This window comes from Oncorhynchus keta, chromosome 30, assembly GCF_023373465.1.
Source record: "Oncorhynchus keta strain PuntledgeMale-10-30-2019 chromosome 30, Oket_V2, whole genome shotgun sequence".
NCBI classification, from domain to species: Eukaryota; Metazoa; Chordata; class Actinopteri; order Salmoniformes; family Salmonidae; genus Oncorhynchus; species Oncorhynchus keta.
This window is the reverse complement of record NC_068450.1, coordinates 10,615,562-10,639,011: the sequence shown is the minus strand read 5'-3', so window position 1 is coordinate 10,639,011 and position 23,450 is coordinate 10,615,562. Positions and strand designations below refer to the sequence as shown.

Here is a 23,450-nt window from a genome sequence, read left to right as displayed (position 1 = left end):
ACACAGAATGTAAACTACTGGGCAGGTTGGCAGTGTCCCATGAAGAGCTCTGCTCTGATTGGCTTTTAGCTGACAATCACATTTCCCAAAGGTGACATCATGGGTTAAATGCAAAACTACAAGAGGTTAAACAGATATGACTCTGAAAGTTGGCACTCTTACAAAAATAAATTTCCCTGCAATTAACATTCAATCATTTCAACATTGAACAAAGAGATTTTATCTCAATCAACATTGCATTATTTCAACTTTGAACATATTAGACACAGAAAGTCTCTCTTGCAAAATAGAAGACAAACAAAAAGTTGCATAAAAACAATAAAAGTGTGTAGAACAATGGATTCCAATGTCTTTGTTTACTCTGAGACAACAGCTGTCTTCTCTACATCCCCTATTTCTTTACTCTGAGACAACAGCTGTCTTCTCTACATCCCGTATTTCTTTACTCTGAGACAACAGCTGTCTTCTCTACATCCCGTATTTCTTTACTCTGAGACAACAGCTGTCTTCTCTACATCCCGTATTTCTTTACTCTGAGACAACAGCTGTCTTCTCTACATCCCGTATTTCTTTACTCTGAGACAACAGCTGTCTTCTCTACATCCCGTATTTCTTTACTCTGAGACAACAGCTGTCTTCTCTACATCCCGTATTTCTTTACTCTGAGACAACAGCTGTCTTCTCTACATCCCGTATTTCTTTACTCTGAGACAACAGCTGTCTTCTCTACATCCCGTATTTCTTTATTCTGACACACCGTCTGTCTTCTCCACAACCCTGCAATGAGTCTAGTTTACACTAAGCATAGATGTGGTACCTCTACAGTACTGATCATAGATGTGGTACCTCTACAGTACTGACCATAGATGTGGTACCTCTACAGTACTGACCATAGATGTGGTACCTCTACAGTACTGACCATAGATGTGGTACCTCTACAGTACTGACCATAGATGTGGTACCTCTACAGTACTGATCATAGATGTGGTACCTCTACAGTACTGATCATAGATGTGGTACCTCTACAGTACTGATCATAGATGTGGTACCCTCTACAGTACTGATCATAGATACACACCACTGGTACCTCTAGAACAGTACTGATCATAGATGTGGTACCTCTACAGTACTGACCATAGATGTGGTACCTCTAGAACAGTACTGATCATAGATGTGGTACCTCACAGTACTGATCATAGATGTGGTACCTCCACTGGTACTGATCATAGATGTGGTACACACCACAGTACTGATCATAGATGTGGTACCTCTAGAACAGTACTGATCATAGATGTGGTACCTCTACAGTACTGATCATAGATGTGGTACCACCACAGTACTGATCATAGATGTGGACCTCTTCAGTACTGATCATAGACTGGTACCTATAGAACCAGTACTGATCATAGATGTGGAACCTCTACACAGTACTGATCATAGATGTGGTACCTCTACAGTACTGATCATAGATGTGGTACCTCTACAGTACTGATCATAGATGTGGTACCTCTACAGTATTGATCATAGATGTGGTACCTCTTACACACCACAGTACTGATCATAGATGTGGTACCTCTACAGTACTGATCATAGATACACACCACTGGTACCTATAGAACCCAGTACTGATCATAGATGTGGTACCCTACACAGTACTGATCATAGATGTGGTACCACCACAGTACTGATCATAGATGTGGACCTCTAGAACAGTACTGATCATAGATGTGGTACCTCTACAGTACTGACCATAGATGTGGTACCTCTACAGTACTGACCATAGATGTGGTACCTCTACAGTACTGACCATAGATGTGGTACCTCTACAGTACTGATCATAGATGTGGTACCTCTACAGAACCCGTACGCACCACTGGACCTATAGAACCCGTACACACCACTGGACCTATAGAACCCATACACACCACTGGACCTATAGAACCCGTACACACCACTGGACCTATAGAACCCGTACACACCACTGGACCTATAGAACCCGTACACACCACTGGACCTATAGAACCCGTACACACCACTGGACCTATAGAACCCATACACACCACTGGACCTATAGAACCCATACACACCACTGGACCTATAGAACCCATACACACCACTGGACCTATAGAACCCATACACACCACTGGACCTATAGAACCCATACACACCACTGGACCTGTAGAACCCGTACACACCACTGGACCTATAGAACCCATACACACCACTGGACCTATAGAACCCGTACACACCACTGGACCTATAGAACCCGTACACACCACTGGACCTATAGAACCCATACACACCACTGGACCTATAGAACCCATACACACCACTGGACCTATAGAACCCGTACACACCACTGGACCTATAGAACCCGTACACACCACTGGACCTATAGAACCCGTACACACCACTGGACCTATAGAACCCATACACACCACTGGACCTATAGAACCCATACACACCACTGGACCTATAGAACCCATACACACCACTGGACCTATAGAACCCATACACACCACTGGACCTATAGACCATCCTGGTCCCAGATCTGTTGGTGCTGTCTTGCCAACTAATGTTTATGCAGTATGACAATGACCATAGGAGTTGGCAAAACAGCACAAACAGATCTGGAATCAGGCTAGCCTCGATAAGGCCTTTGGAAAAAACACTGGAAAGAGATCATCTGGAAGGGTCACTGTCATTGGTAGGCCTAATCATTTATCTGAGAAAGAGGGCCTCAATGGACACTGGAAAGAGATCATCTGAAAGGGTCACTGTCATTGGTAGGCCTAATCATTTATCTGAGAAAGAGGGCCTCAATGGACACTGGAAAGAGATCATCTGAAAGGGTCATTGTCATTGGTAGGCCTAATCATTTATCTGAGAAAGAGGGCCTCAATGGACACTGGAAAGAGATCATCTGGAAGGGTCACTGTCATTGGTAGGCCTAATCATTTATCTGAGAAAGAGGGCCTCAATGGACACTGGAAAGAGATCATCTGAAAGGGTCATTGTCATTGGTAGGCCTAATCATTTATCTGAGAAAGAGGGCCTCAATGGACACTGGAAAGAGATCATCTGGAAGGGTCATTGTCATTGGTAGGCCTAATCATTTATCTGAGAAAGAGGGAGGTAGAAGGGATGTGGCATCCTTCCTTTTCATTACTAGGGCACTAGGATAGGAAATTAGGACTTTCTCAACGTGAAGGTTTGAGAACAAGGATGAAAAAACAAAAACAAGTCAAAGATTTTTAAGATTGTAGGGACATGCCTTTTTTTTACATCCATCCTATAGTCATATGCTTGGGGTGCCGCTCACTTTGAACACAATGTGTATTAGGCTGGACTACTTCCAAATATGTATGGAACAGTAGGCTAAAACTATGGAGTTCATTGTATGTGTGAACAGGGGATTTTATGTAAGAGCCAATAACTGTTTATACATGCTGGAAATGTAGTTTCCCCACATAGACTGACGGTGTAAACATTCACCAATGTGTAAGAGTTTATAAGTAGATGTGAAACTCCATATCCAGACATTAACAGTTATTATCTTTTAACAAATACAATCAATTAAAGTCTTAAGCCAAATATTTAGTTTTCAGTAGTAGTCTACTGTAGACTAATACGCATTGTCTTCAAAGTGATCAGCATTTTATAGTGTATTTTTATAGGACTTGGCATTTGGAAAGTCATGCCCCAGCCTGACAATAAACAGGGAGTGTGATTGTGGAGGCATTAAGGGAAGTCATGCCCCAACCCTACTATAAACAGGGAGTGTGATTGTGGAGGCATTAAGGGAAGTCATGCCCCAACCCTACTATAAACAGGGAGTGTGATTGTGGAGGCATAAGGGAAGTCATGCCCCAACCCTACTATAAACAGGGAGTGTGATTGTGGAGGCATAAGGGAAGTCATGCCCCAACCCTACTATAAACAGGGAGTGTGATTGTGGAGGCATTAAGGGAAGTCATGCCCCAACCCTACTATAAACAGGGAGTGTGATTGTGGAGGCATAAGGGAAGTCATGCCCCAACCCTACTATAAACAGGGAGTGTGATTGTGGAAGGGAAGTCATGCACTATAATTGTGGAGGAAGTCATGCCCCAACCCTACTATAAACAGGGAGTGTGATTGTGGAGGCATTAAGGGAAGTCATGCCCCAACCCTACTATAAACAGGGAGTGTGATTGTGGAGGCATTAAGGGAAGTCATGCCCCAACCCTACTATGTGTGATTGTGGAGGCATAAGGGAAGTCATGCCCCAACCCTACTATAAACAGGGAGTGTGATTGTGGAGGCATTAAGGGAAGTCATGCCCCAACCCTACTATAAACAGGGAGTGTGATTGTGGAGGCATAAGGGAAGTCATGCCCCAACCCTACTATAAACAGGGAGTGTGATTGTGGAGGCATTAAGGGAAGTCATGCCCCAACCCTACTATAAACAGGGAGTGTGATTGTGGAGGCATAAGGGAAGTCATGCCCCAACCCTACTATAAACAGGGAGTGTGATTGTGGAGGCATTAAGGGAAGTCATGCCCCAACCCTACTATAAACAGGGAGTGTGATTGTGGAGGCATAAGGGAAGTCATGCCCCAACCCTACTATAAACAGGGAGTGTGATTGTGGAGGCATTAAGGGAAGTCATGCCCCAACCCTACTATAAACAGGGAGTGTGATTGTGGAGGCATAAGGGAAGTCATGCCCCAACCCTACTATAAACAGGGAGTGTGATTGTGGAGGCATTAAGGGAAGTCATGCCCCAACCCTACTATAAACAGGGAGTGTGATTGTGGAGGCATAAGGGAAGTCATGCCCCAACCCTACTATAAACAGGGAGTGTGATTGTGGAGGCATAAGGGAAGTCATGCCCCAACCCTACTATAAACAGGGAGTGTGATTGTGGAGGCATAAGGGAAGTCATGCCCCAACCCTACTATAAACAGGGAGTGTGATTGTGGAGGCATAAGGGAAGTCATGCCCCAACCCTACTATAAACAGGGAGTGTGATTGTGGAGGCATTAAGGGAAGTCATGCCCCAACCCTACTATAAACAGGGAGTGCGTCAGGAGGGTAGGAGGACCAGGCGTCAGGAGGGTAGGAGGACCAGACGTCAGGAGGGTAGGAGGACCAGACATCAGGAGGGTAGGAGGACCAGACATCAGGAGGGTAGGAGAACCAGACATCAGGAAGGTAGGAGGACCAGGCATCAGGAGGGTAAGAGGACCAGACATCAAGAGGGTAGGAGGACCAGACATCAGGAGGGTAGGAGGACCAGACATCAGGAGGGTAGGAGGACCAGACATCAGGAGGGTAGGAGGACCAGGCATCAGGAGGTAGGAGGACCAGGCATCAGGAAGGTAGGAGGACCAGGCATCAGGAGGGTAGGAGGACCAGACATCAGGAGGGTAAGAGGACCAGGCATCAGGAGGGTAAGAGGACCAGACATCAGGAGGGTAAGAGGACCAGACATCAGGAGGGTAGGAGGACCAGACATCAGGAGGGTAGGAGGACCAGACATCAGGAGGGTAAGAGGACCAGGCGTCAGGAAGGTAGGAGGACCAGACATCAGGAGGGTAGGAGGACCAGACATCAGGAGGGTAGGAGGACCAGGCGTCAGGAAGGTAGGAGGACCAGGCGTCAGGAGGGTAGGAGGACCAGGCATCAGGAGGGTAAGAGGACCAGGCATCAGGAAGGTAGGAGGACCAGGCATCAGGAGGGTAGGAGGACCAGGCGTCAGGAAGGTAGGAGGACCAGGCATCAGGAAGGTAGGAGGACCAGGCATCAGGAGGGTAGGAGGACCAGGCGTCAGGAAGGTAGGAGGACCAAGCATCAGGAGGGTAGGAGGACCAGGCGTCAGGAAGGTAGGAGGACCAGGCATCAGGAGGGTAGGAGGACCAGGCGTCAGGAAGGTAGGAGGACCAGACATCAGGAGGGTAGGAGGACCAGGCATCAGGAGGGTAGGAGGACCAGGCGTCAGGAAGGTAGGAGGACCAGGCGTCAGGAGGGTAGGAGGACCAGGCGTCAGGAGGGTAGGAGGACCAGACATCAGGAGGGTAAGAGGACCAGGCATCAGGAGGGTAGGAGGACCAGACATCAGGAGGGTAAGAGGACCAGACATCAGGAAGGTAGGAGGACCAGACGTCAGGAGGGTAGGAGGACCAGGCATCAGGAGGGTAGGAGGACCAGGCGTCAGGAGGGTAGGAGGACCAGGCGTCAGGAGGGTAGGAGGACCGGACATCAGGAGGGTAAGAGGACCAGACATCAGGAGGGTAAGAGGACCAGACATCAGGAGGGTAAGAGGACCAGACATCAGGAGGGTAAGAGGACCAGACATCAGGAGGGTAAGAGGACCAGACATCAGGAGGGTAGGAGGACCAGACATCAGGAGGGTAGGAGGACCAGACATCAGGAGGGTAGGAGGACCAGACATCAGGAGGGTAGGAGGACCAGACATCAGGAGGGTAGGAGGACCAGACATCAGGAGGGTAGGAGGACCAGACATCAGGAGGGTAAGAGGACCAGACATCAAGAGGGTAAGAGGACCAGACATCAGGAGGGTAAGAGGACCAGACATCAGGAGGGTAGGAGGACCAGACATCAGGAGGGTAAGAGGACCAGACATCAGGAGGGTAAGAGGACCAGACATCAGGAGGGTAAGAGGACCAGACATCAGGAGGGTAAGAGGACCAGACATCAGGAGGGTAAGAGGACCAGACATCAGGAGGGTAAGAGGACCAGACATCAGGAGGGTAGGAGGACCAGACATCAGGAGGGTAGCAGGGCCAGACATCAGGAGGGTAGGAGGACCAGACATCAGGAGGGTAGGAGAACCAGACATCAGGAGGGTAGGAGAACCAGACATCAGGAGGGTAGGAGAACCAGACATCAGGAGGGTAGCAGGGCCAGACATCAGGAGGGTAGGAGAACCAGACATCAGGAGGGTAGGAGAACCAGACATCAGGAGGGTAGGAGAACCAGACATCAGGAGAGTAGGAGAACCAGACATCAGGAGGGTAGGAGGACCAGACATCAGGAGAGTAGGAGGACCAGACATCAGGAGAGTAGGAGGACCAGACATCAGGAGAGTAAGAGGACCAGACATCAGGAGGGTAAGAGGACCAGACATCAGGAGGGTAAGAGGACCAGACATCAGGAGGGTAGGAGGGCCAGACATCAGGAGGGTAAGAGGACCAGACATCAGGAGGGTAAGAGGACCAGACATCAGGAGGGTAAGAGGAATAGACATCAGGAGGGTAAGAGGACCAGACATCAGGAGGGTAAGAGGACCAGACATCAGGAGGGTAAGAGGACCAGACATCAGGAGGGTAAGAGGACCAGACATCAGGAGGGTAAGAGGACCAGACATCAGGAGGGTAGGAGGACCAGACATCAGGAGGGTAGCAGGGCCAGACATCAAAAGAGTAGGAGGACCAGACATCAGGAGAGTAGGAGGACCAGACATCAGGAGGGTAAGAGGACCAGACATCAGGAGGGTAGGAGGACCAGACATCAGGAGGGTAGCAGGGCCAGACATCAGGAGAGTAGGAGGACCAGACATCAGGAGGGTAGGAGGACCAGACATCAGGAGGGTAGGAGGACCAGACATCAGGAGAGTAGGAGGACCAGACATCAGGAGAGTAGGAGGACCAGACATCAAAAGAGTAAGAGGACCAGACATCAAAAGAGTAGGAGGACCAGACATCAAAAGAGTAGCAGGACCAGACATCAGGAGGGTAAGAGGACCAGACATCAGGAGGGTAAGAGGAATAGACATCAGGAGGGTAAGAGGACCAGACATCAGGAGGGTAGGAGCACCAGACATCAGGAGGGTAGGAGGACCAGACACCAGGAGGGTAAGACATCAGGAGGGTAAGAGGACTAGACATCAAAAGAGTAGGAGGACCAGACATCAGGAGGGTAGCCAACCCCCCTGCTGTCCAGCAGATAGCATTCCCAAGTTCCAAATGGCACCATATTCCCTATAGTGAGCTTATAGGGAGGTCAGAGACCTGAACGTATGGTGCAAGGATAACAACCTCTCCCTCAACATGATCAAGACAAAGGAGATGATTGTCGACTACTGGAAAAGGAGGACCGAGCACACCCCCATTCTCATCGGCAGGGCTGTATTGGAGCAGGTTGAGAGTTTCAAGTTCCTTGGCGTCCACATCACCAACAAACTAACATGGTCTAAGCACACCAAGACAGTCGTGAAGAGGACACGACAAAACCTATTTCCTCTCAGGAGACTAAAAAGATTTGGCATGGGTCCCCATATTCTCAAAAGGTTCTACAGCTGCACCATCGAGAGCATCCTGACCGGTTGCATCACTGCCTGGTATGGTAACTGCTCGGCATCTGACTGTAAGGCGATAGAGACAGTAGTGCGTATGGCCCAGTACATCACTGAGGCCAAGCTTCCTGCCATCCAGGACCTCTATACCAGGCGGTGTCACAGGAAGGCCCTAAAAATTGTCAAAGACTCCAGCCACCCTAGTCATAGACTGTTCTCGGTACCGGAGCGAGCGGTACCGGAGCACCACGTTTAGGTCCAAGAGGCTTCTAAACAGCTTCTACCCCCCAGCCATAAGACTCCTGAACATCTAATCAAACGGCTATCCAGAATATTTGCAGGTCAGGACAGGCGAGAGTTCCTAAACCAGCTCAGAGTCCAAACAGTACCAGGGGATAGGCAGGCTCTAGGTCAGGACAGGCGAGAGTTCCTAAACCAGGTCAGAGTCCAAACAGTACCAGGCGATAGGCAGGCTCTAGGTCAGGACAGGCGAGAGTTCCTAAACCAGGTCAGAGTCCAAACAGTACCAGGCGATAGGCAGGCTCGAGGTCAGGACAGGCGAGAGTTCCTAAACCAGGTCAGAGTCCAAACAGTACCAGGCGATAGGCAGGCTCGAGGTCAGGACAGGCTAGAGTTCCTAAACCAGGTCAGAGTCCAAACAGTACCAGGCGATAGGCAGGCTCTAGGTCAGGACAGGCGAGAGTTCCTAAACCAGGTCAGAGTCCAAACAGTACCAGGCGATAGGCAGGCTCTAGGTCAGGTCAGGCTAGAGTTCCTAAACCAGGTCAGAGTCCAAACAGTACCAGGGGATAGGCAGGATCGAGGTCAGGACAGGCTAGAGTTCCTAAACCAGGTCAGAGTCCAAACAGTACCAGGCGATAGGCAGGCTCGAGGTCAGGACAGGCTAGAGTTCCTAAACCAGGTCAGAGTCCAAACAGTACCAGGCGATAGGCAGGCTAGAGTTCCTAAACCAGCTCAGAGTCCAAACAGTACCAGGCGATAGGCAGGCTAGAGTTCCTAAACCAGCTCAGAGTCCAAACAGTACCAGGCGATAGGCAGGCTCGAGGTTAGGACAGGCTAGAGTTCCTAAACCAGGTCAGAGTCCAAACAGTACCAGGCGATAGGCAGGCTCTAGGTTAGGACAGGCTAGAGTTCCTAAACCAGCTCAGAGTCCAAACAGTACCAGGCGATAGGCAGGCTAGAGTTCCTAAACCAGCTCAGAGTCCAAACAGTACCAGGCGATAGGCAGGCTCGAGGTTAGGACAGGCTAGAGTTCCTAAACCAGGTCAGAGTCCAAACAGTACCAGGCGATAGGCAGGCTCTAGGTTAGGACAGGCTAGAGTTCCTAAACCAGGTCAGAGTCCAAACAGTACCAGGCGATAGGCAGGCTAGAGTTCCTAAACCAGGTCAGAGTCCAAACAGTACCAGGCGATAGGCAGGCTCTAGGTTAGGACAGGCTAGAGTTCCTAAACCAGGTCAGAGTCCAAACAGTACCAGGCGATAGGCAGGCTCTAGGTTAGGACAGGCTAGAGTTAATCAACCAGCTCAGAGTCCAAACAGTACCAGGCGATAGGCAGGCTCTAGGTTAGGACAGGCTAGAGTTCCTAAACCAGGTCAGAGTCCAAACAGTACCAGGCGATAGGCAGGCTCTAGGTTAGGACAGGCTAGAGTTCCTAAACCAGGTCAGAGTCAAACAGTACCAGGCGATAGGCAGGCTCTAGGTTAGGACAGGCTAGAGTTCCTAAACCAGGTCAGAGTCCAAACAGTACCAGGGGATAGGCAGGCTCTAGGTTAGGACAGGCTAGAGTTCCTAAACCAGGTCAGAGTCCAAACAGTACCAGGCGATAGGCAGGCTCTAGGTTAGGACAGGCTAGAGTTCCTAAACCAGGTCAGAGTCCAAACAGTACCAGGCGATAGGCAGGCTCGAGGTCAGGACAGGCGAGAGTTCCTAAACCAGGTCAGAGTCCAAACAGTACCAGGGGATAGGCAGGCTCTAGGTCAGGACAGGCTAGAGTTCCTAAACCAGGTCAGAGTCCAAACAGTACCAGGGGATAGGCAGGCTCTAGGTTAGGACAGGCGAGAGTTCCTAAACCAGGTCAGAGTCCAAACAGTACCAGGCGATAGGTAGGCTCGAGGTCAGGACAGGCGAGAGTTCCTAAACCAGGTCAGAGTCCAAACAGTACCAGGCGATAGGCAGGCTCGAGGTCAGGACAGGCTAGAGTTCCTAAACCAGGTCAGAGTCCAAACAGTACCAGGCGATAGGCAGGCTCTAGGTCAGGACAGGCGAGAGTTCCTAAACCAGGTCAGAGTCCAAACAGTACCAGGCGATAGACAGGCTCGAGGTCAGGACAGGCAGAGTGGTCAGGCAGACGGGTTTGGCATCAGGACAGGCGATGGTCAAAACCAGGAGGGCTAGGCAAAAACAGAGACTGGGGAAAAAGTACCAGGTGAAACAGATTGACAGGTACCCCCTGTATATACAGTTGAAGTTGGAAATTTACATCCACCTCAGCCAAATACATTTAACCTCAGTTTTTCACAATTCCTGACATTTAATCTTAGTAAAAATCCCATGTCTTATGTCAGTGAGGATCACCACTTTATTTTAAGAATGTGAAATGTCAGAATAATAGTAGATAGAATGATTTATTTCAGCTTTTATTTCTTTCATCACATTCCCAGTGGGTCAGAAGTTTACATACACTCAACTTCGTTTTACTGTGGATATACAGTGAGGGAAACAAGTATTTTATCCCCTGCTGATTTTGTATGTTTGCCCACTGACAAAGAAATGATCAGTCTATCATTTTAATGGTAGGTTTATTTGAACAGTGAGACAGAATAACAACAAAAACATCCAGAAAAACGCATGTCAAAAATTTTATAAATTGATTGAGGCATCTGCTCTGAGACATAGAGAGAGAGAGAGAGAGAGAGAGAGAGAGAGAGAGAGAGAGAGAGAGAGAGAGAGATAGAGAGGAGATAGATAGGAGAGAGAGAGAGAGAGAGAGAGAGAGAGAGAGAGAGAGAGAGAGAGAGAGAGAGAGAGAGAGAGAGAGAGAGAGAGGGATAGAGAGAGAGAGAGAGAGGATAGAGAGAGAGAGAGAGAGAGAGAGAGAGAGAGAGAGAGAGAGAGAGAGAGAGAGAGGCTACAGAGCACCTGGACATATGTTAGTAAAGTGAATTGGAGTACACCCTGTAAAAATCAGGAATGAGGACACAAAGAGTGGATTTCCAACTGCAGACTGACTGGTCAACATCAGAAAGACTAGGTACTAGCATATCCGTCATGTAATCAACGGTTAACCTCTAGTGCCATCCTGTGGCCATCCTGTGAAACTGCAGAGATTCAAATCCTGAACACCTTGATTGCGCAATACAGTAATGCATTTCAGAAAACAAATGACTTACCAACATATATGATATTATTTTATTGGCGAAATTTTTTAAATGTTTTTACAGTGAAATATTGACCAACATAATGCTGATTTGTTACAGTAGTAATTAAGCATGTCATTTCTAAATAATCGAGGTACAATTTTTCATGTTGATTCCTTAAGACTTCTTTACTTGATAACCATTTCATTAGAATTATTATTTAAGATAGGAAGTGCACTTACATTCCTTACAACACTTTAATTGGTTATAGAACAAGATTAGCCTGTTGGTACGGTATTATATGAGGGAGGGAATTGATTGGCTGCTTTCATTCCATTTCCCTTTGAAACATCACACAGTCCCACCTGATTCGCAGATCTCCTTTCCAGCAGCAGGTCTATTTAGGCACTTTGAACATGTCAACAACAAAACACCTTCAGAAAATAACAGATCAATACACCCTCAACAGGAAGAACAACATATTCCCAGGGGTCGTAAAATCAGAAGTGTCACCACCCTCAACAGGAAGAACAACATATTCCCAGGGGTCGTAAAATCAGAAGTGTCACCACCCTCAACAGGAAGAACAACATATTCCCAGGGGTCGTAAAATCAGAAGTGTCACCACCCTCAACAGGAAGAACAACATATTCCCAGGGGTCGTAAAATCAGAAGTGTCACCACCCTCAACAGGAAGAACAACATATTCCCAGGGGTCGTAAAATCAGAAGTGTCACCACCCTCAACAGGAAGAACAACATATTCCCAGGGGTCGTAAAATCAGAAGTGTCACCACCCTCAACAGGAAGAACAACATATTCCCAGGGGTCGTAAAATCAGAAGTGTCACCACTAGCAACAGGAAGAACAACATATTCCCAGGGGTCGTAAAATCAGAAGTGTCACCACTAGCAACAGGAAGAACAACATATTCCCAGGGGTCGTAAAATCAGAAGTGTCACCACCCTCAACAGGAAGAACAACATATTCCCAGGGGGTAAAATCAGAAGTGTCAAAAACAGGAAGTGTCATCAGAAGTGTCACCACTAGCAACAGGAAGAACAACATATTCCCAGGGGTTGTAAAATCAGAAGTGTCACCACTAGCAACAGGAAGAACAACATATTCCCAGGGGTCGTAAAATCAGAAGTGTCACCACTAGCAACAGGAAGAACAACATATTCCCAGGGGTTGTAAAATCAGAAGTGTCACCACTAGCAACAGGAAGAACAACATATTCCCAGGGGTCGTAAAATCAGAAGTGTCACCACTAGCAACAGGAAGAACAACATATTCCCAGGGGTCGTAAAATCAGAAGTGTCACCACTAGCAACAGGAAGTAGCATTACGACCCATAGAACCAAAAATGATGACACAGTAAGCATCAGCTAGAAACGACTGTCACAATTAAAACTCCTAAAACTACTAGTCATGTGACCAGTACCTTACCCAGGGTAAACGCCGATGACCAATAGAAGCATATCCACGGTCATTCAACCTTGAGAAGAAATCTAATAAAAATAATTCTGCATAAAAAAAGACAGTGTAAAACATTAAGAAAAATAAGACTGTAAAACATGAAGATTCCCGGGAAAATAATCATGATAATGGTTCTGCATATATTATTATTATTATTTTTAATCATAATGGTTCTGACAAGTTCATAGCAGTACAGTAGCAAGCCATATGCAAAATCACTCAACTTAACTGTTTTACCTGAAAGTGAGTCTGAATCGTATCCTTAAACTACAGTACCACTACAGTAGCAGCTCACTTACTGCTTGTTTGGTACAGGGCCAGTATCCACAAAGCGTTTTAGAGTACTGATCTAGGATCAGGTCCCCCCTCTTATTCATTACGATTGTAAAGGTAAAACTGATCCTAGAGCAGCACTCCTACTCTGAGAGGCTTTGTGTATACAGGCCCAGTTCTCAATTGGCACTTTGATGAGATGAGAAGAGATGAGAGCAGACGTTCCCTTCAGAATAAAGAAGACAACATGTCAGTAGACCAGCTCATTGAATGGTACATAATGTTCCCTGTGTCCACCATTTAACTAGAGTGGGCAGAGAAGGTCATTTATCCACCATTTAACTAGAGTGGGCAGAGAAGGTAATTTATCCACCATTTAACTAGAGTGGGCAGAGAAGGTCATTTATCCACCATTTAACTAGAGTGGGCAGAGAAGGTCATTTATCCACCATTTAACTAGAGTGGGCAGAGAAGGTCATTTATCCACCATTTAACTAGAGTGGGCAGAGAAGGTCATTTATCCACCATTTAACTAGAGTGGGCAGAGAAGGTCATTTATCCACCATTTAACTAGAGTGGGCAGAGAAGGTCATTTATCCACCATTTAACTAGAGTGGGCAGAGAAGGTCATTTATCCACCATTTAGTTAATAGAGTGGAAAGAGAAGGTCATTTATCCACCATTTAGTTAGAGTGGGCAGAGAAGGTCATTTATCCACCATTTAACTAGAGTGGGCAGAGAAGGTAATTTATCCACCATTTAACTAGAGTGGGCAGAGAAGGTCATTTATCCACCATTTAACTAGAGTGGGCAGAGAAGGTCATTTATCCACCATTTAACTAGAGTGGGCAGAGAAGGTCATTTATCCACCATTTAACTAGAGTGGGCAGAGAAGGTCATTTATCCACCATTTAACTAGAGTGGGCAGAGAAGGTAATTCATCCATTGTTTAGTTATTAGAGTGGACAGAGAAGGTGATTTTGAGGCAGCCCAGTTCTTTCCCCATAGCTCCCAGCACTCCTTGTACTCTGTAGTATCCGTTGGTCAGCCAGTAGGGCAGGTCAATGTCAGGGAGGTAGAAGTCTGACTCTGGTAGTGTGTACACCCCCTTAGAACAGACAGGAAATAGAGGTTTCAATCAATACACTTCCACTTCATCGCAAATGGCATCCTATACCCTATAAAGTGCACTACGTATGACCAAGGCCCATAGGGGGGCTCTATTCAAAGGTAGTGCACCATGGTCGAAGTATATACAGGGATAAGGTGTCATTTGGGACACAGCCTTTGAGTAAAGCATGTTTTACTGTATAGAAAAGGTATGCACCATCAGGAGAGAGAAAATAGGTCATTTGAACACAGTAGACATTGAGTAAACAGAAAAAAACGTATCCTTGAGGAAAAACATAATGAGTACTGAGCAACAGAACGCTAAGTGCAAATGTTGAAAACATTCAGAGAAGTGTTTTGTTGTTAGGCTAGCTGCTGTTCAACAAACAGCACTCTGTTACCAATCATTCACAGTGCTATCAACGGACATTCACTACATTGCACTGATGAGGATATGAAAGAGGGAAGTAGCCTAAGCGGTAACCACTGAATAACAGGTACGTTCTACATCACATACCATGTAGGACTGTTGTGTTCAAAAGGCACCAAATGGAATAAAATGGACAGATATGCCTGTAGAGGGACCAGGATCAACCATGACCATTTTTCATAGCAAAATGATTTCAAATTATTGTTCCCTAATGAACACTACCACAAACTTGAGACTCACAGCTTTAAAGGGACAGTGGCAGGGGATGGACTACAGTATAGACTCACAGCTTTAAAGGGACAGTGGACAGGGGATGGACTACAGTATAGACTCACAGCTTTAAAGGGACAGTGGACAGGGGATGGACTACAGTATAGACTCACAGCTTTAAAGGGACAGGGGATGGACTACAGTATAGACTCACAGCTTTAAAGGGACAGTGGCAGGGGATGGACTACAGTATAGACTCACAGCTTTAAAGGGACAGTGGCAGGGGATGGACTACAGTATAGACTCACAGCTTTAAAGGGACAGTGGACAGGGGATGGACTACAGTATAGACTCACAGCTTTAAAGGGACAGTGGATGGACTACAGTATAGACTCACAGCTTTAAAGGGACAGTGGATGGACTACAGTATAGACTCACAGCTTTAAAGGGACAGTGGCAGGGGATGGACTACAGTATAGACTCACAGCTTTAAAGGGACAGTGGCAGGGGATGCCGTAGGTGTGAAGAGGTTCAGGACAGTCCTGTCCTGGCGGTATGAGCTGGTTGAGCAGGTCACAGCCGTCTGTGTAATGGCAGCTCCCGATCTCTTCCAGACATGGGACCGTGACCCAGAACCCTGCCACCTCCTTCTCCAGGGTCACATTCACCTAAAAGATAAATATATAGGGCCAGTTAAGTGGGATGTCTGGAAAAACATTGTAGGCTACAGTAACAATGCACCTATCCACAAGGTAGGCCATCACAAGGTTACATTTACCTATGGACAAAATACTGTTATTTAACTACTATTTGACATTTGACTGGCCAATATGCATCCTAAATAGGACCAGGATGTTATGAAAAACAAAGAATCAATAAAATAACAAGTGTCAATAAAACTATATGTTACAGTTGTACCACCAAGCGTGGCCAGGTTACCTAAAGAGGAGAAAATCAGACCAGTGCCAAGGTGTTTTAAAGCCGTGTCCAATGCCGAGCTATTCTTCACTTGGACATTGTTCCCCAGTCGTTTACAGCATAGAAGAAACTGTTATATTCTTCCCTTGCAATGATGTCACCATTGGAATTCTGGGTAGGCTATTACTGCCCTACCAAGCTAAAAGGCAGTAACTGCTCATTTGGTCGAAAATTAGTTAATGTCATTTTTGTTACATTAAATACATGCTTAATCATGTGGACAAGTATTCTGCCTCTATTGTATTGTGTTCAGGAGAAAATAAGGGGGTCATGTTAGCAGTAACTGGATAAAGTTACTGTGAAACCAAGGTAAATAAAATGCATTTTTCTCAGTTCCACACTATGAGCAGTTACTGCCTTTTTACTTGGTAGGAAAGGAAAATGATAATCTGGCACTGTGATCTAAGAAATTGATTTCCAAGAAGAACAATTAAGTCACTCTTCTATGTGTAACAGTATGACTTCACGTCTGTCCCCTCGCCCTGACCCGGGCTCGACCCAGGGACCCTCTGCACACATCAACAGCTCCCTCCACGAAGCATCGTTACCCATCGCTCCACAAAAGCCACGGCCCTTGTAGAGCAAAGGGGAACCACTACTTCAAGGTCTCAGAGCAAGTGACGTCACTGATTGAAACGCTATTTAGCGCGAACCACCGCTAACTAGCTAGCCATTTCATATCCGTTACACATGCATTGCATCAACTAAAGCAGAATGTCTAGTACGTCTGTTGCAAAAACTTTCAAAATGCAACAATATTACATTGGTGCATTCTTGATCAGAACATTGCCAACACCACTGTCAATGCCATCCCTTCTCCTGTGAACTTTACATGGTAATGGGGGAGCATTGTATCAGGAAGTATACTGTACATTTCATATCTATTTGTGTCATCAGTGCAGCAGAGTGGGGTTTATGTGGTGAGCTGCTCACATGAAGCTCATGGGATCAGTGAGTCAGACAAACCTTCCGCAGGCAAGTTTCTACCTGTTTAACAACACAGCACCCAGAAGCACTCAGAGCTACCCAGAACCACCCAGAACTACCCAGAGCCCCCCAGAACTACCCAGAGCCCCCCAGAACTACCCAGAGCCCCCCAGAACTACCCAGAGCCACCCAGAACTACCCAGAGCCACCCAGAACTACCCAGAGCCCCCAGAACTACCCAGAGCCCCCCAGAACTACCCAGAGCCACCCAGAACTACCCAGAGCCACCCAGAACTACCCAGAGCCACCCAGAACTACCCAGAGCCCCCAGAACTACCCAGAGCCACCCAGAACTACCCAGAGCCACCCAGAACTACCCAGAACTACCCAGAGCCACCCAGAACTACCCAGAGCCACCCAGAACTACCCAGAGCCACCCAGAACTACCCAGAGCCACCCAGAACTACCCAGAACTACCCAGAGCCACCCAGAACTACCCAGAGCCCCCCAGAACTACCCAGCGCCCCCCAGAACTACCCAGCGCCACCCAGAACTACCCAGAGCCACCCAGAACTACCCAGAGCCCCCCAGAAGCACTCAGAGCCAACAATAGACACACACAGACAAAGTGTAATAGGCTCTCACATGTCTGAATAGGTCTACAAACTGAAATGACTAAGTAACAGCTTTCAATTCTTTTTCAGGAAGAACTGAAGGTCTCTTATTTATTAGGGCTATAGTGTGTATAACTGGCTTTTATTGTGACCATTTTTATCCACCAAGAGCCTATTCATTCTATATATATGTATATATTAAAAAGACAGGCAATACCATATGCCTACCTCAAAAACAAATTGGTTAATTACCTTTCACTAGCTACCAGCGCTGTAAAGTCTTTAAGTAAAAATACTTTAAAGGAGAACTTTAGTAGTTTTTGGGGATATCTGTACTATTGATATTGTTGTCGCTACATTCCTAAAGAAAATGATGTACATTTTACACCATACATTTTCCTTTAGCAGGACAGGACAATTGCCTTATTCACACACTTATCAAGAGAACATCCCTGGTCATCCCTACTGCCCCTGATCTGGCGGACTCACTAAACAGAGAACATCCTTGGTCATCCCTACTGCCCCTGATCTGGCAGACTCACTAAACAGAGAACATCATTGGTCATCCCTACTGCCCCTGATCTGGCGGACTCACTAAACAGAGAACATCCTTGGTCATCCCTACTGCCCCTGATCTGGTGGACTCACTAAACAGAGAACATCCCTGGTCATCCCTACTGCCCCTGAAAGGCAGACTCACTAAACAGAGAACATCCTTGGTCATCCCTACTGCCCCTGATCTGGCGGACTCACTAAACAGAGAACATCCCTGGTCATCCCTACTGCCCCTGATCTGGTGGACTCACTAAACAGAGAACATCCTTGGTCATCCCTACTGACCCTGATCTGGCGGACTCACTAAACAGAGAACATCATTGGTCATCCCTACTTCCCCTGATCTGGCAGACTCACTAAACAGAGAACATCCTTGGTCATCCCTACTGCCCCTGATCTGGCAGACTCACTAAACAGAGAACATCCTTGGTCATCCCTACTGCCCCTGATCTGGCAGACTCACTAAACAGAGAACATCCCTGGTCATCCCTACTGCCCCTGATCTGGTGGACTCACTAAACAGAGAACATCCTTGGTCATCCCTACTGCCCCTGATCTGGCGGACTCACTAAACAGAGAACATCCTTGGTCATCCCTACTGCCTCTGATCTGGCGGACTCACTAAACAGAGAACATCCTTGGTCATCCCTACTGCCCCTGATCTGGAGGACTCACTAAACAGAGAACATCCTTGGTCATCCCTACTGCCCCTGATCTGGAGGACTCACTAAACAGAGAACATCCTTGGTCATCCCTACTGACCCTGATCTGGCGGACTCACTAAACAGAGAACATCCTTGGTCATCCCTACTGCCCCTGATCTGGCAGACTCACTAAACAGAGAACATCCTTGGTCATCCCTACTGCCCCTGATCTGGCAGACTCACTAAACAGAGAACATCCTTGGTCATCCCTACTGCCCCTGATCTGGCAGACTCACTAAACAGAGAACATCCTTGGTCATCCCTACTGCCCCTGATCTGGCAGACTCACTAAACAGAGAACATCCTTGGTCATCCCTACTGCCCCTGATCTGGCAGACTCACTAAACAGAGAACATCATTGGTCATCCCTACTGCCCCTGATCTGGCAGACTCACTAAACAGAGAACATCCTTGGTCATCCCTACTGCCCCTGATCTGGCAGACTCACTAAACAGAGAACATCCTTGGTCATCCCTACTGCCCCTGATCTGGCGGACTCACTAAACAGAGAACATCCTTGGTCATCCCTACTGCCCCTGATCTGGCGGACTCACTAAACAGAGAACATCCTTGGTCATCCCTACTGCCCCTGATCTGGCGGACTCACTAAACAGAGAACATCCTTGGTCATCCCTACTGCCCCTGATCTGGCGGACTCACTAAACAGAGAACATCCTTGGTCATCCCTACTGCCCCTGATCTGGCGGACTCACTAAACAGAGAACATCCTTGGTCATCCCTACTGCCCCTGATCTGGCGGACTCACTAAACAGAGAACATCCTTGGTCATCCCTACTGCCCCTGATCTGGCGGACTCACTAAACAGAGAACATCCTTGGTCATCCCTACTGCCCCTGATCTGGCAGACTCACTAAACAGAGAACATCCTTGGTCATCCCTACTGCCCCTGATCTGGCGGACTCACTAAACAGAGAACATCCTTGGTCATCCCTACTGCCCCTGATCTGGCAGACTCACTAAACAGAGAACATCCTTGGTCATCCCTACTGCCCCTGATCTGGCGGACTCACTAAACAGAGAACATCCTTGGTCATCCCTACTGCCCCTGATCTGGCGGACTCACTAAACAGAGAACATCCTTGGTCATCCCTACTGCCCCTGATCTGGCGGACTCACTAAACAGAGAACATCCTTGGTCATCCCTACTGCCCCTGATCTAGCAGACTCACTAAACAGAGAACATCCTTGGTCATCCCTACTGCCCCTGATCTGGCGGACTCACTAAACAGAGAACATCCTTGGTCATCCCTACTGCCCCTGATCTGGCAGACTCACTAAACAGAGAACATCCTTGGTCATCCCTACTGCCCCTGATCTGGCAGACTCACTAAACAGAGAACATCCTTGGTCATCCCTACTGCCCCTGATCTGGCAGACTCACTAAACAGAGAACATCATTGGTCATCCCTACTGCCCCTGATCTGGCAGACTCACTAAACAGAGAACATCCTTGGTCATCCCTACTGCCCCTGATCTGGCAGACTCACTAAACAGAGAACATCCTTGGTCATCCCTACTGCCCCTGATCTGGCGGACTCACTAAACAGAGAACATCCTTGGTCATCCCTACTGCCCCTGATCTGGCGGACTCACTAAACAGAGAACATCCTTGGTCATCCCTACTGCCCCTGATCTGGCGGACTCACTAAACAGAGAACATCCTTGGTCATCCCTACTGCCCCTGATCTGGCGGACTCACTAAACAGAGAACATCATTGGTCATCCCTACTGCCTCTGATCTGGCGGACTCACTAAACAGAGAACATCCTTGGTCATCCCTACTGCCCCTGATCTGGCGGACTCACTAAACAGAGAACATCCTTGGTCATCCCTACTGCCCCTGATCTGGTGGACTCACTAAACAGAGAACATCCTTGGTCATCCCTACTGCCCCTGATCTGGCAGACTCACTAAACAGAGAACATCCTTGGTCATCCCTACTGCCCCTGATCTGGCGGACTCACTAAACAGAGAACATCATTGGTCATCCCTACTGTCTCTGATCTGGCAGACTCACTAAACAGAGAACATCCTTGGTCATCCCTACTGCCCCTGATCTGGCGGACTCACTAAACAGAGAACATCATTGGTCATCCCTACTGCCCCTGATCTGGCGGACTCACTAAACAGAGAACATCATTGGTCATCCCTACTGCCCCTGATCTGGCGGACTCACTAAACAGAGAACATCATTGGTCATCCCTACTGCCCCTGATCTGGCAGACTCACTAAACAGAGAACATCCTTGGTCATCCCTACTGCCCCTGATCTGGCGGACTCACTAAACAGAGAACATCCTTGGTCATCCCTACTGCCCCTGATCTGGCGGACTCACTAAACAGAGAACATCCTTGGTCATCCCTACTGCCCCTGATCTGGCGGACTCACTAAACAGAGAACATCCTTGGTCATCCCTACTGCCCCTGATCTGGCGGACTCACTAAACAGAGAACATCCTTGGTCATCCCTACTGCCCCTGATCTGGCAGACTCACTAAACAGAGAACATCCTTGGTCATCCCTACTGCCCCTGATCTGGCGGACTCACTAAACAGAGAACATCCTTGGTCATCCCTACTGCCCCTGATCTAGCAGACTCACTAAACAGAGAACATCCTTGGTCATCCCTACTGCCCCTGATCTGGCGGAATCACTAAACAGAGAACATCCTTGGTCATCCCTACTGCCCCTGATCTAGCAGACTCACTTAATACATGCTTTGTTTGTAAATAATGTCTGAGTGTTGGAGCATGTCCCTGGCTATCCGTAGATTTTTTAAAAAACAAGCAAATTCCACCTGGTTTGATTAATATAAGGAATTTTAAATTATTTATACTTGTACTTTTACTCGTGATACTTAAGTATATTTGAGAAATTACATTTACTTTTGATACTTAAGTATATTTAAATCCAAATACTTTTAGATTTTTACACAACTAGTATTTTACTGGGTCATTTTCACTTTTACTTGAGTAATTTTCTATTAAGGTATATTTACTTTTATTAACTATGATATTTCGGTACTTTTTCCACCACTGCTAGCTACCTAAACAAATCAGTGTACTTCATAAGTAATCAAATAGCATTCAAGATCTCATTTGAGCATTTTAGGAGGAGACCCTTGGTGCATGCTGAGTACTAACAGCGAGGGGAGCGGCCAGCTCGACCGTTGTGTTCCCGGATGCACTGGCCGTCAGGTCCCCTGGAACTGTGATGGGGTCCGGGAACAGGGTTAGGGTCTTCAGAACCGCTGGGTCGTCTGGCTTACCGCAGTTCTCCCATGAGAACCCAAAGATCTGTGCAATAGTATTGAATTGTCTATGTTACTATACCATACATAATGAATTGATAGCGGAGGTTACTGAACAACATTTTAATACATTTACAGATATTTCACTCGCCTTTGCAGAATATGCCGTGCGCGTTTTCTCGAAATCCAAAGCGTCATTCACCTGCATTACAATGCATAGTGTTATCACAGCAGCAAAACAGTTCTTCATTGTGCTAATCTACTCTACAGCAGAACTATAAATAATTACGGTTAATTCAAAATAACAGCAGAAATCGAGTAAACTAAGATTGTGCACGTTTTAAAAAGAATCGGTAACGACTGTGTCATAACACTTTGTGAGGCAATGCGGCAAATATTTGTTTTCACATTTCAGTCCCACTTCCGTGTTTATCAACGCAAACTGGACGCTCGTCACGTGACAGACTCCATAAAGCAGGCGCAAATGTCAACGGACAAATCTTAATTGTTTCCCTTGCTCCTCTCTCCTTCTTCTCAAAACTCATTGAAGGAGAAAGTCAGATAGGCGGGATCTCTGGCTCTCTCATCCAATGGGGTTTGAGAAGGAGGCGAGTGGAGAGAAGACGCGAGGAATTAAACAGTTCCCACAGTCAGAAGTTTATTTACCAGATACGTTAGAATATAACTATATTTACCAGATGTGTTAGTTTTCGTAATCAATGTAATCCCTCACTTGATACCTCCAATCAGGAAATTGGTCTTAATTCTTTAGATTGATCAATTGTGATACAAGCTTTTGTGAACAAATCGAATCCATAGCCTGTCCCCAGCATAAAGACAATTCAGTGGTTGCCAGATTTAGTTCTAAAAACAGTAGCCAAACATCTCAGCAAAACACTCATCCATTAGTATCTAATCCAGGTTCCAAAACAAGCATATAGCATTGCAGCTAAACCCATTGGATAGGCTTTAATCAATCAATCACATTTATTTATAGAGACCTATTTACAACAGCAGTTGTCACAAAGGCCTATACAGAAACCGAGCCAAAAACCCACGAGAGTAAGCAACGCAGATGTAGAGGCTTAATTGGTTGCTAGCCTGAGGCACTGTATTTTGAAGACAAACGTTTACACATATCGACGGAGCTGGCCTATAGTTACAGTAGCAGACTTGTCAACGGGCAGCATCTTGTTCTGCAGTACTGTCATTCTGCTTCCCA

At 47.0% G+C, this 23,450-nt stretch overlaps 1 protein-coding gene and 1 long non-coding RNA gene across 2 annotated transcripts in view; one reads left to right on the top strand and one right to left on the bottom strand.

Moving 5' to 3' along the window:
- The window catches only part of LOC118380154 (coiled-coil domain-containing protein 69-like), a 61,856-nt gene extending 39,163 nt beyond the window's left edge, over positions 1-22,693 (bottom strand). Inside the window, exons 1-3 of the mRNA XM_052487544.1 lie at positions 22,380-22,693; positions 22,122-22,274; positions 15,666-15,848 (exon numbers count right to left, since the gene is read on the bottom strand). Coding sequence (XP_052343504.1) covers positions 15,666-15,848; positions 22,122-22,274; positions 22,380-22,478 — 435 coding nt within the window. The 5' untranslated portion in view covers positions 22,479-22,693. The remainder of the gene's footprint in view (positions 1-15,665; positions 15,849-22,121; positions 22,275-22,379) is intronic.
- Positions 13,641-14,361, top strand: LOC127913883 (uncharacterized). Its single transcript, XR_008087105.1, has 3 exons — positions 13,641-13,790; positions 13,829-14,056; positions 14,212-14,361. It is a non-coding gene; the product is annotated as an uncharacterized LOC127913883 (long non-coding RNA).
- Positions 22,694-23,450: the final 757 nt, after the last annotated feature.